Raw genomic sequence first — 13,308 nt, 5'->3', positions numbered from 1 at the left:
ATGTTATAGAAATAACTGCTTTAAAAATTCTTTATATGCACAGAACCTCTTTACTGGAAACATCTTTTTACTATGCTAGCTCAAAGTTACTGCAGTGATATTTTCCAATTTCCTAGACTCCACAGGGTGGCACTGTAATACAAATACCCTCTGCTGTCCATGCCTGATCCCATCAGTCAGGCCTGTCAAGTGCATCACTTCATAAAAAATGCACGATATGAACGAGGTGGAAACACCAAAGGCACAATGAAGAAAAATAAAATGTTTCTTGGCATTGTTTATCATTGTGTGCGTGGAGGCCCATTCACATTCATCACCTTTTTGCACGGCAACACCTTGGCTGACCTGTCACTCACCGCGACAAACATGACCTGACCTCATGTTTCTGTTGCCAGCCACAAATGTCACCTTGGTTTAGCCCGCCATCCCTCAGCTGACAGGGAGGAAGGGAAGGGGAGGGGATGAAAGGCAGGTTAGGAACTAAGCCAAGCCATTGGGCCACAGCATGTTAACCTGTCAGCCCGTTTTCTGCCTGACCGGCCATGCCTCATTAAACCTAATGGAAACTGTCACTGTCACTCCCCCCCGGCCACATGACTGTTAGAGAGGTAGATGCAGGCTGAGCTGGAAGAGGGACAGAGGATACAGGTGAGAAATGCAGACTGAGGGAGTTGAAAAATAGATTACAGGAAAGTCAAGTTAGAAAATAATATCGAAAATATAGAGTGAGAGTCAGCCATGGAAGAGATATGGCAATGCACAGGAGAGCAAAACAGACCGTTGTGGTGATAAAGATCGATGGAAGATGAAGGTTGTGGATGGATAAGAGTGATGTTTACGGTTAACAGTTACAGCAATGTTTCTTTTCATCGTCAACAAGGTTTACTCTTTAGAGCAGATCTGTGTCCCAAGGCCACATTTCACCCGTCACTGCAGCTCAGATGGTTTAGCATTGAGACAAAGAAATACACTATGTTGTCGCTGGGTATGATGTATCGTAGAAGTTGAGGGAGCAATTTCTGTCTACAAGTGTTTTTTATGTATTTTTGAAAATATTTGGAACCTACAACCTATGGGAGGTACATTATACTTTTGATTTAGGACAACCCACTTAGAAAATACTAGACGAACAGAACAGAATCAATTTGATCCTTAATATAGCAAAGTAGGATATCAACTGTTCTTATCTATCCCATTGAGTTTTGTAATGTTATAAGTGCAGTTAAACATGTATGTGCTATGTACATTTTGCTTAGTAATGGCATTGAAACAGTTTTTACTTTAAAGGGGACCTATCATGCGAAATGCACTTTTTGATGTCTTTTATACATAAATACTGTATGTGTCCCCTGTGCGTCGGGGAACTCACGCAGCGTCAGAAAATAAAACCCTCTCTTTTCCTCCGTACCCAAATCTTTTGAAAACGGGTGTACAACTAGGGTTACAGATTATATCCGAACTGAAGTGAAATCGGCAGCGGACCCACAGAAAGTTGCTATCAGAAACAATGCCTGACGTGTTTTGGACGTCTTTGTTTACATTAGCAAGCCTCGCTAACACTCAGAGCTAACCTGTACTGGAGAGCACATGTGTTTAAAAAGCAGGAAATAAAAAAAGGAACTCACCTTGTGATAAACCTGCAAGAGAAAAAGCATTTGAGCTCCATACTATTTCAGAAATAATCCTTGACGTGGTTTGGACAGGATGGCGTTTTATCACAGCAGAATTTAACTTTATCTCCGGTAGAATTCTGATCAGGCATTAGCTCCGCCTCCTCTTCTTTTCTTTTTTTCAAGCTAAGGACCCAAGATCTGCGTTTCTCCAACAGGGCAGCAAAAGAGGGGTTTGAGCAGTATGAGGCATGGCTACAATGGGTGATTTGTTTGGTATTTTGAAAAAAAAACTTCACAAACATGTTTTGTATAGGTATGGCCCTACAATATATGTTTCAAATATAGCATGATAGGTCCACTTTAAATTGTACCGAGCTGTCTATTTCTATCAATGTGTGGATGTCTGATTAGATCGCAGATGGAACCACTTAGCCCTCTTTCGTTATTCTTTGCAGGATTTCTCCAATTTCCAACCCTGTCTTTCATTTGCGACCTTCCGAACTCTAATGTGGCTCTGTAAAAGTGATAAAAGGCCTTATAAAATGTGACTTAAATCAGAGGGAAAGTGTCACAAAATTCCCAGACTGGGTTTGCATTTATTTGTTACAAAACATATCTTTCAGAGATCTGCAAAGCGTTTGCCGTGGGCTAAATAAATGGCAGACATACAGCAAAATATCAGATGCCCTTTGAAAGAAAATGAGAAAACAAGAAAGGCAGCAGTTTGTCTCTGCAAGCTGTTTTTAATGGATTTTTGAAAACACTGGGAGCATATGACTTTCGGGAGGTCGAGTAAACCTGCAGCACAGTGGAGGCATCGGCTGCAGTAAATACATCAGAGGGTTCGCACTTCATGGCCATTAATGGTGATAATGAAAACTGGGACTAAAGTGAATTGAGATTTAAAAAAAAGTTGAATTATGCTGGTGATGACCTTCAGTTTTGTTTTCATATACAGATAAGTGTGTTCCTTACTTTTTTCTTCAGCAACAAGTATGCTTTCTGTCTCTTTCAGAAGTTATCGATCAATCCTTTATTCTCATTGATTATTTACTCTTTCCCATTGATGCAGGTATGAGAGAGTCACTGACGACAGAGAGGGAGACGACGATGCAGCTGGCGGGAGGGCAGACAGCGGCTGTGTGGCGCAGTATCAGAGCACCACCCTGCGCGTCCTCACACACTTTATAGCAGATACGGGAGAAGTTAAAGGGGCCACGGAGGAGGAGGGGCAGGGCCAGCAGAACTTCCTGCTGGGCAGCGACTGGCAGGTGGAGGTCACACAAATGGTCAAGGACTCTCTGAGGGTGGAGGTCCCGAAGGTCGCACAACTGCTGGATGGCCAAGTCCTTATAGGACTGAGCCCTGGGATCACCAAAATACAGGTGTGTGTTGAGTGTGTGTCTTTTGTTTGCCTGATAAGCACACTCCCATTTTGTTTCACTTTTCCTCAGTTTTTAGACTGACGTGGTCATGTTTGAGGTCGTTTTTTTGGATAGGGGAGCTATTTTTGCCCTTAGCAATCAGTATTGACTGACACATCTGTTGTGTCAACACACATTTCGGTCGACAAAAAACCTTGCACTATAGCTTTTGCGAGCAGCAAAACTAAATGTGCAATTAATACAAATAAAACTTGGTCTATTCCTAAGTCAACTCAGAATAACATGGCATTTGTGGCATTTTTCTGAATCCAACGTCCTCAATCTTTATGCGGCCTCAAAGCTCTTATGCGTCTGGTATGTTTTTTCCACTAAGAAACAGTCATTGAGTTGGTGTAGAAAAAGGATATATGGGAGGCATTGCAGAGGAAGTTGGCAAATGCATTGAGAAAATTATTTTCGGTTCAAAACAGGATATTAAACAATCCATGGGGAAAGGAGAAGCTCCACAAATCAAAATGTCCTGAGCAATTGAACAAATGTGTAACTTATAAATGGTAGCTCATAGCTCTACAAGGCTTTAAGACTTTCTAAAATGTTGTGGTGGTTGAGTTCACAAATGTACTACCTGTCCAGGATCAACAGCAGGCTTCTAAAAGCTAATGAACTGACTTGTGATCATGGAGCATCAAGGTGAAAGGAATTTTAGCCATAAACAAAACTCTGATGAGTGCAAATGTTGCTCTGTGTCTGGAGGCATAAAACAAAAAAAAAACTAGATAGTACAGAAAGAAAATAAAAGCAACATAAGCCATTGGAAGTAATATAGAGGGGAAAGAAGACATGTTTGGCCATGGAAAGGTAAGGAAGTACAAAAACAACATTGATCGCAGCATAGCACAAATACTTAAGCTCTATCTTAAGCTGACAGAGAAACATAGCATCAAGGCCAGTCTAATGACAGCTTGCCCCTATACGGCCTCTCTTTCCCTCCTTTTTCTCTACCTACGCCCACACAAACACCCCCATTCTCTCCTATTTCTGTAATACTACAACCAGGTGTTAGCTCAGGACGACACGCGTGCCCGCTCGCACTGTAAATCAACACCAATCTGGCATTTACAAGATAGCACAACAGAGAACAACACTGTGTGAAAGCGGTGGAGTGGAATCATAATCTCGTTTTTTTATTTATCAATTGTAGAGCTTAGTGCACTGCAGGAGTGATTGCATGAATGAGGGGCATGGTTTAAATAGAAGGAAAACTAAATGAAAAGATATTTAGGATTGAGTGCTAAGACTGATACTGATGAAATGGAAAGAAAGAGAAACTTAAAAGGTGCACCTTTAAATTGCTTCAAAGTTATAATGTGGTATATTTGCATTTGTCTGATCTAGATGTTATGTCACTAATGGCAATTGTTTGTTTGCCTTTATACATTTGGCTATATACTCGCTTGGCTATGGTGGCAGAAGCTACTTCGTTTTTCATGGCAAATAAGCAAAAGACAAACAAAGCATTGACAACTACATTACAAAGACTATGACATCTGTTTAATTCAGTCACATTTAAGGTCAACCTTGCAGAACAAGTGCTCTCAGATTGTTGATGCAGAAATCCAAGCATTATCACTGCAGTAACCAAAGAGAAATCTGTACAATTACATTGGATTTAAAGCCATTGCAGGTAATACAAAGCTTTATTTACAGAGCAGCTTGTTCTAGCTCTCCCTCAGGGTAATGATGATTTCCTTTATCATTAAAACGCAAACTCTGTCAGTGAACTCAATACCACAGAAGGAATAGAATATGTAATGTTTCTTCGATTATTTCAACATGTTTTTCTCAAAGCATTAGTTATGTTTTCAGCGTAGTCTTTGGTATGCTGGTCAGGTAGTCTGTGGAAAAGGTTAAATCATTCTGATGGAAAACATTCACTTGATTTAAGACAACGCTTCTGGGCTTAATCCAGTAAAAACATGTAAACTCTTGAGAAAGCAAAGCATGATCTCAATGAACCACCAGGTTTCCGTATTCCAGTGGCCATCCTAATTTTCCTTAGAACAACACAAACCATGTATCACCATGTTGCCGTGACCTCTTTTTTTGTTTTACTAGAATCTTTTTCACAGTCAATGCGAAGGACAGATTCATACCATCCTTTATTGGCTCCTTCTAGGCATCTTAAATCAGTCTTTTTGAAAGATACTGCGGTTCCAAAACAGGTACACATTGACCTTTCAGCAACTTATGGGCTGAGGATTTCCCAGGATAACTCATATAATCAGCAAATAATGAACAATGCAGTAGCAGTTACACAATGTTTTTTTTATTTTAACATTGGTTGAGAAGAACTATGGAGAACATGTTTTTGATTTACTATTATTTGTATTCGGAAGCCAATTAGGAAAATATCTCAAAAGTGTTTTAAGTCCAAGCTGTGACATTTTAGAAATCAAACAATTGAGTTAATGAGATACATTTTGTATACCAAACTATTGTTTTTACCTTTTTGGTGCTAATGTTTTTGCATGTGTGGACTGATGCCTATTGTTTGTTAATGTACTGGTTTACAGACAATCTATAAGCTAATGTGAACATTGTTTAAAGGATTATGTGAAATTGAGAGCTTGTTTCTCTAAAAATATATATAGAAGGAGCCATTGCTCAATTATCCATTAAACATAGTGTTAATACCAATACACTCCATTCTCCAATGTCCAAGGGCTTTGAATACAGAACGCATTAGGAGTTTTATTTTTGATCAAAATGTTCAGAATTACAATGAAGGACTTGGGCTTGACAATTAAATGACAGCAAAGGATTTCAAAAGTCCACTGAGGTATTAAAAGATTCCATAGTGGCCATAGAATTGGTAATGTGATCATTAATATACTGTGCTGCAAGTTCAATGGTGTCCGAGGAGAAATGAAAGAATTCATTCAAGGACCATCTTTCTGACATGTTATGGATAGACTTTCTGCATGCAAAACACATTTCGCCATTTAACTCTACAGAAGAGTCAAACAGAAATAGGTCTAGGAAGTGCTGGGTTATATGTTACATTGTTGGTTGCACCAGTTTATTTTGCCAGATTTTGCAACTTTGCTGACTATTACAGCATAAAGGAAGTGAACAACAAATTTAGCAATTTCTTCAGACCATGTGTAAAATATCTTCAAATGTATTATATTGTTAAAATCATTGCCAATGCTGTTCAGAGTATTTGCATTGATCTGTTCTGCCAACAGCATTGGGTTTCTAACTCTTGCTCCATACGCAGTCAGTAGGTGTTGGCGGGCAATTTACAGTTACTATGTATACGTATAATACAAACACCTTTACGTTATAAACATACTGATTCATACTGTAAATGGTTTTTCTATAAATAAATAGGTAAATAAATACTGTTTACAGTTTTAGGTGAATGTTGTCTGTTGTAGTTCTTAAAATATCAGAAGTTCGAATTGACCAAGAAAATTCAAGAAAAAAGCACCAAAAAACAAGTTTAAAATACCTTATTGACGTTTACACACATTTACCTGCATATATTTCTAAGGTTCTTAAGCCTTAGTGGTTGATGAGCAAAGAATATAGCATATGTTGTATTCGGCTAGATTAGATTTAAATATAATGCAGCCAGATGTCACTAGCCGATAATGATGTGAATCTACACAGCCAAAGGTGGAGCAAATATGCTGCTGGTTTAAGTGTAACCTTTAGCAGAAGAGCAGCAGTGATTATGTCCATGATTTCTAACTAACCATAGCCCATTAGTTTCTGATGAACATTCCGTGTCACAGCTTATTATGCTCTACTTTTATCAGTACAAAAAACTTCCAGACAATCAGTGTGCATGCTTATTTTTAAGAGTGATAATCACCACCCAGTCTATCTTTTTAACCTTTACATTCATCCCAGAGATGAGGTTAAACCAAATTTCCCATTTTATGAGACGACACTGATTTAAGCGTTGTTTAATATTCAAGATTATCAGTTTCACTGTGTGGGAGGCAAAAGGGGGAAAACAAGAGGTAAACCAAAGGGATAAAAACAGGGAAAAGGGGTCTGTAGAACGAGGCAGTTATTAGTGCTGACAGTTCATTACGGCTGGTAAATGCAGCCATGCGGGGGCGGATGCAGGAGAGACTGGAGCCCTAATTGGAGCGGATGGGAGGGATTCTCATCACATAACAATATCACAACTATTTACATGCTTACGCCTCTGGCAACTCAGGGAGATGGAGAACTGTGCGGTGGAGATAATAGGTTTGCATGTGAGTTTAGGAGTGTTTTATGTTCGGTGCGTTTGGTAATCACAATGCAGAGTTGATGTGCATGTGGATTTGTAACTTAATTTAGTGAGTGTAGAATACAGAGGAAATGCAACTTTAATTGTATTTACATGTTTGATTGATCCAGAAAACAAACAAGAATAGGGAGGTATAGTAAAGGAATCAAAAAGCATTAGTCTTGGCTAATGGGAATAATCTAGTATCTGAAAATGTTGAAATACATAGCCTTGTCAAATTATAAAACGTATTTTGCAACAGCAATTTGTAACTGTTTTTAAATGGTTAATGTTTGACTAATGTTTGAAGCAACTGCAAAGGCAAGTTTTGATAAAACACAATATAAAAGTGCAGTCTTTGGCTTGGAAGGCTCCTGGACAGGACATTCTATCATCTGTAGGGACATCATTGTCAACAACATTAGCTGCTAGAAAATAGGCTCTTCCTCTTCATTCATAGTAACAATGTCATCCTGGTTCTTAATGTTCCACCGTGAGTAGCAAGTTGATTTGTTTGTTGCAGGTGCTGTCCCCTCTGACATCATCGGTCCTGGCTGAGAGGAGTATCAGGGTGCTGGATGATAAAGTGAGTGTGACGGAGCTGGGGGTGCAGTTGGTTTCTGGACTCTCTTTGTCCCTGCAGCTCAGCCCAGGGAGCAACAGGGCCATTGTCGCCACTGCAACCACACAGGAAGTCATCGACTCGCTCCAACAGGTACGAATGAAATGCATCCAAATAAGGGAAAATCTAATCTTAACCGTATTAGCACTGCACTTTGCATTGTATTGAGTTTATAAACCCATGGCTGAAAGGGATTTTATGGAGCATTCGCAATATTTACTTTATAATTATTTCCCTCTTGATATAGTAAAGCCATCTCTTTGATTTCCAAATCCAACCACTGAACAGTTCTCTTATTCCTGTAATTAGAATTTCAAATGAAAAAGGTCTACCGTCTCTTCCCTTAGAGAGAAAAGCATATTTAGCTTTCAGGATAATGGCTCCATATCCAGTTGTTTCCGTGAGCCTTTCAACTGTAATTAATGCTTTATTTTGCCTCTCAGTTTTCTCTAGTCATTATTATGCATTAGTTAGAATGAGCCGATTACTGTTATTTTATTTACAGGGTTATTTTCTCTGTTTTAGTGAATACAAATTCGGTTTGTGTGTGTATTTCCTTAGGAGTCCCTCATTAGTGCTTGGCTTCAGTTCAGTGATGGATCCATGACTGCTCTGGACAACTATAACCCTTCCCATTTTATTCTGACTGCCACCTCTTTGGATGAACGGGTGGTGGCGGTGCAGCGCAGTGCGGCGTGGAAGTGGCCCATCATTGTTGCCAAGGGGGAAGGACAGGGTTTGCTTGTGCGTGTTGAAATGAGCCCGTCAGTGTTGTGCCAGAAGGGAAAACGACGTACTATCTTAGCCAGTGGAATGGCAAACATACAGACAAGGTTTGGTCAACCGGAAGGGCAATACAGACAACCAGGAGACCGGCGTACACGTCCAGATCCTCCATATTACGGTGGATCTATCTCAGACATGGAAACTGGGTTGGTCAACCGTGGCGCCACAACAATCAAGGGCCATGTCCCAGTGAGACCTAATGGAGGTCGTCTATCAGCAGACAACGGGGCCAGGGTCCCAAACGAATTATCAGAATTCCCAGACCAGGCAGAGCTGCCTCGTAGCCGCAGCACTGTGGACGACTTGTTACCTACCCGACGAGGACTGACAGACCTGGAGATTGGGATGTATGCTCTGCTTGGAGTCTTCTGCCTTGCTATCCTGGTTTTTCTCATTAACTGCATATCTTATGCATACAAGTACCGTAGCAAGCAGCTGACCCTGGAGACCACGGAGACAATGCCCCATGCTCACGACTGGGTTTGGCTGGGCCAGGACGAGGGGCTCTGTCTGCAGCAGCAGCAGCAGCAGGACGAGCTGGGCGCTACCCTAGAGGAGGGGAGTCAACTATTGAATGGAGGTATCCAGCGTGGAAATACCGGTGTGGGAGGCTGTAGTTTGAGTGGGAGGGATCACAGAAATGAATCCCTTAACTCACCCACCACCAAGAGAAAGAGGGTGAAGTTCACAACCTTTTCCAATGTCAGGTCCAGTAATGGTTGTCCTGTGCTCAGCCCATTAGCACTAATGCAGACCAGTGAGATAAAATGGGTATGTCCGGACATTGAGCTCGGGGACTCAAAGGAACTTAGGGACTACATGGACAAGCTTAATGAGAATGCAATTAAGAACATTGTATAGGGGGTGCTGGGTGTTTTCAATGAACTAAAGAGAAACTCACCTGAATGCCTTCAGAATCAGTTGGGGATGAGGGTTGGCGGTGGGAAAAGAAAAATGGTCGCAAAAAACTGACTGGGCCTGCTGTTGGACTGGTTACCATGACAACAGGATAGTGCATTCAGCTTTTGTTGTTTCTATGACAGTTGTCAGAAAGGGTCATGCAACGGACCATGACGGGACATGATTTGCCACAACCCCACAGCATAGTTATGAAGCGGAAAATGTGAATTTGATATTGTTGCTTAACTTAAATGTACGTTTTTTGTCTTTAATTGAGGTTCAATTTCAGTTTTCTATGCGCCATGTACTTTGTTTTTCTTTATTTACTCATCTTGTTTTAATGTTGTATTTGTTGTACTTTTTTGCGCTTTGTTTCGTTTTTTTAAGAGTTGCTCTGTACCACATGTCCGCAGTTATAGATTCTAGGAGAGAAGAGATAAGATAACTTTTTTATTGTATATAAATTCAGAGTTTGATCTGGAGGTATTATATGTATAGTAATATTTTGTAAAGTGCGGTTTGGTTTGGTTTTGTTTGTAGTTAGTTTTTTTGTCTCCAGAAACCAGATCCATGCATGACATTTTTGAAGAGGAGGCATGTGTGTCTGATCTGAAATGAAAGTGTGTAGATAACTAATACCAATACCTCTGGAGACATGTCAGTTTAATATTATTGCGTTTTTCTTGAAGTTGGGTTTTGGGTTTGTTTCTGTATGTTGATTTTAGTTAATGATTTGTGTCAGCCCATAAATGTTCCCTTCTTATGTTAATCTTATTATTTATGCGACCCACCCCTCCCCTCCCCTTTGATTCAGTTGCATACCTTACAGAGAGTAGACTTTTTAAACTACTACTGATACTACATATTGAAAAAAAGGAATTAAGTCACATTCAACACTAACGAAACATTGATCATCAAGAAAATCAATCGACAATCACATAAAAAAATGTATGTTCATTTACAATGTTCCATAAAAATGAGTCCAGTTTACAGTTTGTACGGTCTAGGTGGAGATCGGTTAATATAGTCAACATCTTAAAATACTGTGTATGAAATTTTGGATCCCAGATTAATAGTCATGTAAGTGAATCAACAAACTTTGAAGTGAGGCCCAATGTCTGATCTCTTCACTCCTTTTGTCAAATGTCAGTATTAGTCGAGTCCATCTTTTTCTATCTCTGTTTTAAAATTGGCTGCTGGACTAATTAAAACTGAAGGTGACTCTTCTCCATCATGCTCATGTGTGATTCATTGGTCTGGCTTTCGTATTGTTCACTCGTTGCGTCTAGTTTTACTCATCTGACTGGTTTATGGGAATATACAAACATTGCTTTAATACAACTCAAAATGAAGTGAGTAATACTAGAGGGCAGTTTTAAAAGAAGAGAAGTAATCCACAAAAATTACAAAGAGGGTTATCTGGCATTTTAATTGGATTTAAATGAACAGAATATAATGGACTTGAAGTGTGAAGTGCAGCTGTACTATCAAGGGGAAAAAGAATACTGGATAGGGATTATTGAATGATTTATAAAATACAAAATTATTTAATCGGAACATCCCTAATGAGCAGATCCCTATTAGAAAGTGATGCAGTATCCAGTAGAATCTGTAACACAATTAGGCATAAGAAACATCATTTGCATTAAGCATCATACCGTTTAGTATAATTTTTCAACATAATGAACTGTAAAATAGTTCTATGCCAAATGTGTCAGAGCCCTAAAAAGCTTCAAATCCTTTTCCACAGGATCACAGACATGCTCCCCTTTCTGAAAGGGCAACCTAATTAGAGAATACTTAGTTCTGTCTTATTACATGTTAATGTGACATTTCCTAGGCAATTTGTCTTGCCCACTTGCTGTACTTATAAATCTCCTCAGATATAATTTGCACCCTAATTAAAGCAAAGCCAGAGAACTGTGCATTGGAGATGTGCCCAGGTTACAAGGAAAGTCTAAGCGTAAACATTTGATGTAAGAATAAGGGCACGGTGATGCTTTCTCATCTACAGTTGCAAGAAAAAGTATGTGAACCCTTTGGAATTACCTGGATTTCTGCATAAGTTGGTCATAAAATGGAGGAAGCCACTGCTGTCCAGAAAAAACATTGCTGTACGTTTGAAGTTTGCAAAAGAGCACCTGGATGTTCCACAGCACTACTGGCAAAATATTCTGTGGACAGATGAAACCAAAGTTGAGTTGTTTGGAAGGACCACACAACGCTATGAGTGGAGAAAAAAAGGCAAAGCACACAAACATCAAAACCTCATCCCAACTGTGAAGTATGGTGGAGGGAGCATCATGGTTTGGGGCTGCTTTGCTGCCTCAGGGCCTGGACAGATTGCCATCATCCACGGAAAAATGAATTCTCAAGTTTATCAAGACATTTTGCTGGAGAACTTAAGGCCATCTGTCCACCAATTGAAGCTCAACAGAAGATGGGTGATGCAACAGGACAACGACCCAAAGCACAGAAGTAAATCAACAACAGAATGGCTTCAACAGAAGAAAATAGGCCTTCTGGAGTGGCCCAGTCAGAGTCCTGACCTCAACCCAATTGAGAGGCAGTGGCATGACCTCAAGAGAGCGATTCACACCAGACATCCCAAGAATATTGCTGAACTGAAACAGTTTTGTAAAGAGGAATGGTCCAAAATTCCTCCTGACCGACGTGCCGATCTGATATGCAACTATAGGAAACATTTGGTTGAGGTTATTGCTGCCAAAGGAGGCAGTTATTAAATCCAAGGGTTCACATACTTTTTCCACCCTGCACTGTCAATGTTTACATGGTGTGTTCAATAAAAACATAAAAACATATAATTGTTTGTGTGGTTTTAGCTTAAGCAGACTGGGTTTGTCTATTGTTGTGATTTAGATGAAGATCAGAACACATTTTATGACCAATTTATGCAGAAATCCAGGTAGTTCCAAAGGGTTCACATTTTTCTTGCAACTGTACATATCTTCCTTAAAAGAGCTGTATGTTTATAGATTAGTTCAGTAGATGTACAATATAAAAGCATATCTTTCATCAGAATTTAAATAATGCATCTTTACATGGTTTTAATGATAATATGATTGCCAAACAATATACATCAACAAAAATGTTTCTGTTTTATCTATGTTTAAAAAGGTAGAAGTGCCTATTTTTCCTGCTTTGCTTTAGTTTTCCGTTTTCTTTTTTTATCACAGTGCTTATAAGGTGGTTCCCTGTCACAACTAAATCATTCGGAGGATTGTACGTTATCTTATGACTGACACTCTGGGTTGCAATTATTAACTTCAACTGTCTGTGTGACTACTGGCTTACAAAAGTTAGTCAAAACTAGAATATTTGCACAGGAGGAGACTTGACTTAACTACACAACACTTTCCCAATCTCTCCTGCCACAGAGCTCAACTTGACATGATTGAGATGAACAGTCAACCTTAAATGGCACCATAACTTTCCCCAGAGTCACTGAAACAGTACAGTCATGTGTGGTGATGGGATTTCTACCTGCTGAGATAATATAAAACCAAGACAAATGCAAAACTGTCCTCAAGCGCCAGATTTTAGGCGTTAGCTCAGCCAAATGTAACCACCCAGTTGAAAGGCCGAACATGAACACAGGCCACCGTAACCTTAGAAAAGCTAATGAGCTAAAGCTAATTAAGAGGTCCGGACCATTCATTTGGTATAGGTCCTGATAAATATGGACAAAAAATA

The 13,308-nt window shown here is 39.7% G+C and overlaps 1 protein-coding gene across 1 annotated transcript in view; it reads left to right on the top strand.

The window, feature by feature from the left end:
- The window catches only part of LOC307025463 (transmembrane protein 132D), a 134,733-nt gene extending 123,916 nt beyond the window's left edge, over nucleotides 1–10,817 (top strand). The window contains exons 8-10 of the mRNA XM_079660160.1: nucleotides 2,686–2,998; nucleotides 7,810–8,001; nucleotides 8,470–10,817. Coding sequence (XP_079516286.1) covers nucleotides 2,686–2,998; nucleotides 7,810–8,001; nucleotides 8,470–9,555 — 1,591 coding nt within the window. The 3' untranslated portion in view covers nucleotides 9,556–10,817. The remainder of the gene's footprint in view (nucleotides 1–2,685; nucleotides 2,999–7,809; nucleotides 8,002–8,469) is intronic.
- The last annotated feature ends 2,491 nt before the right edge of the window (nucleotides 10,818–13,308 follow it).

The sequence above is a fragment of the Notothenia rossii genome, assembly GCF_949606895.1.
Source record: "Notothenia rossii genome assembly, chromosome: 11".
Lineage (NCBI taxonomy): Eukaryota > Metazoa > Chordata > Actinopteri > Perciformes > Nototheniidae > Notothenia > Notothenia rossii.
This window is presented reverse-complemented; position numbering and strand designations above follow the sequence as displayed.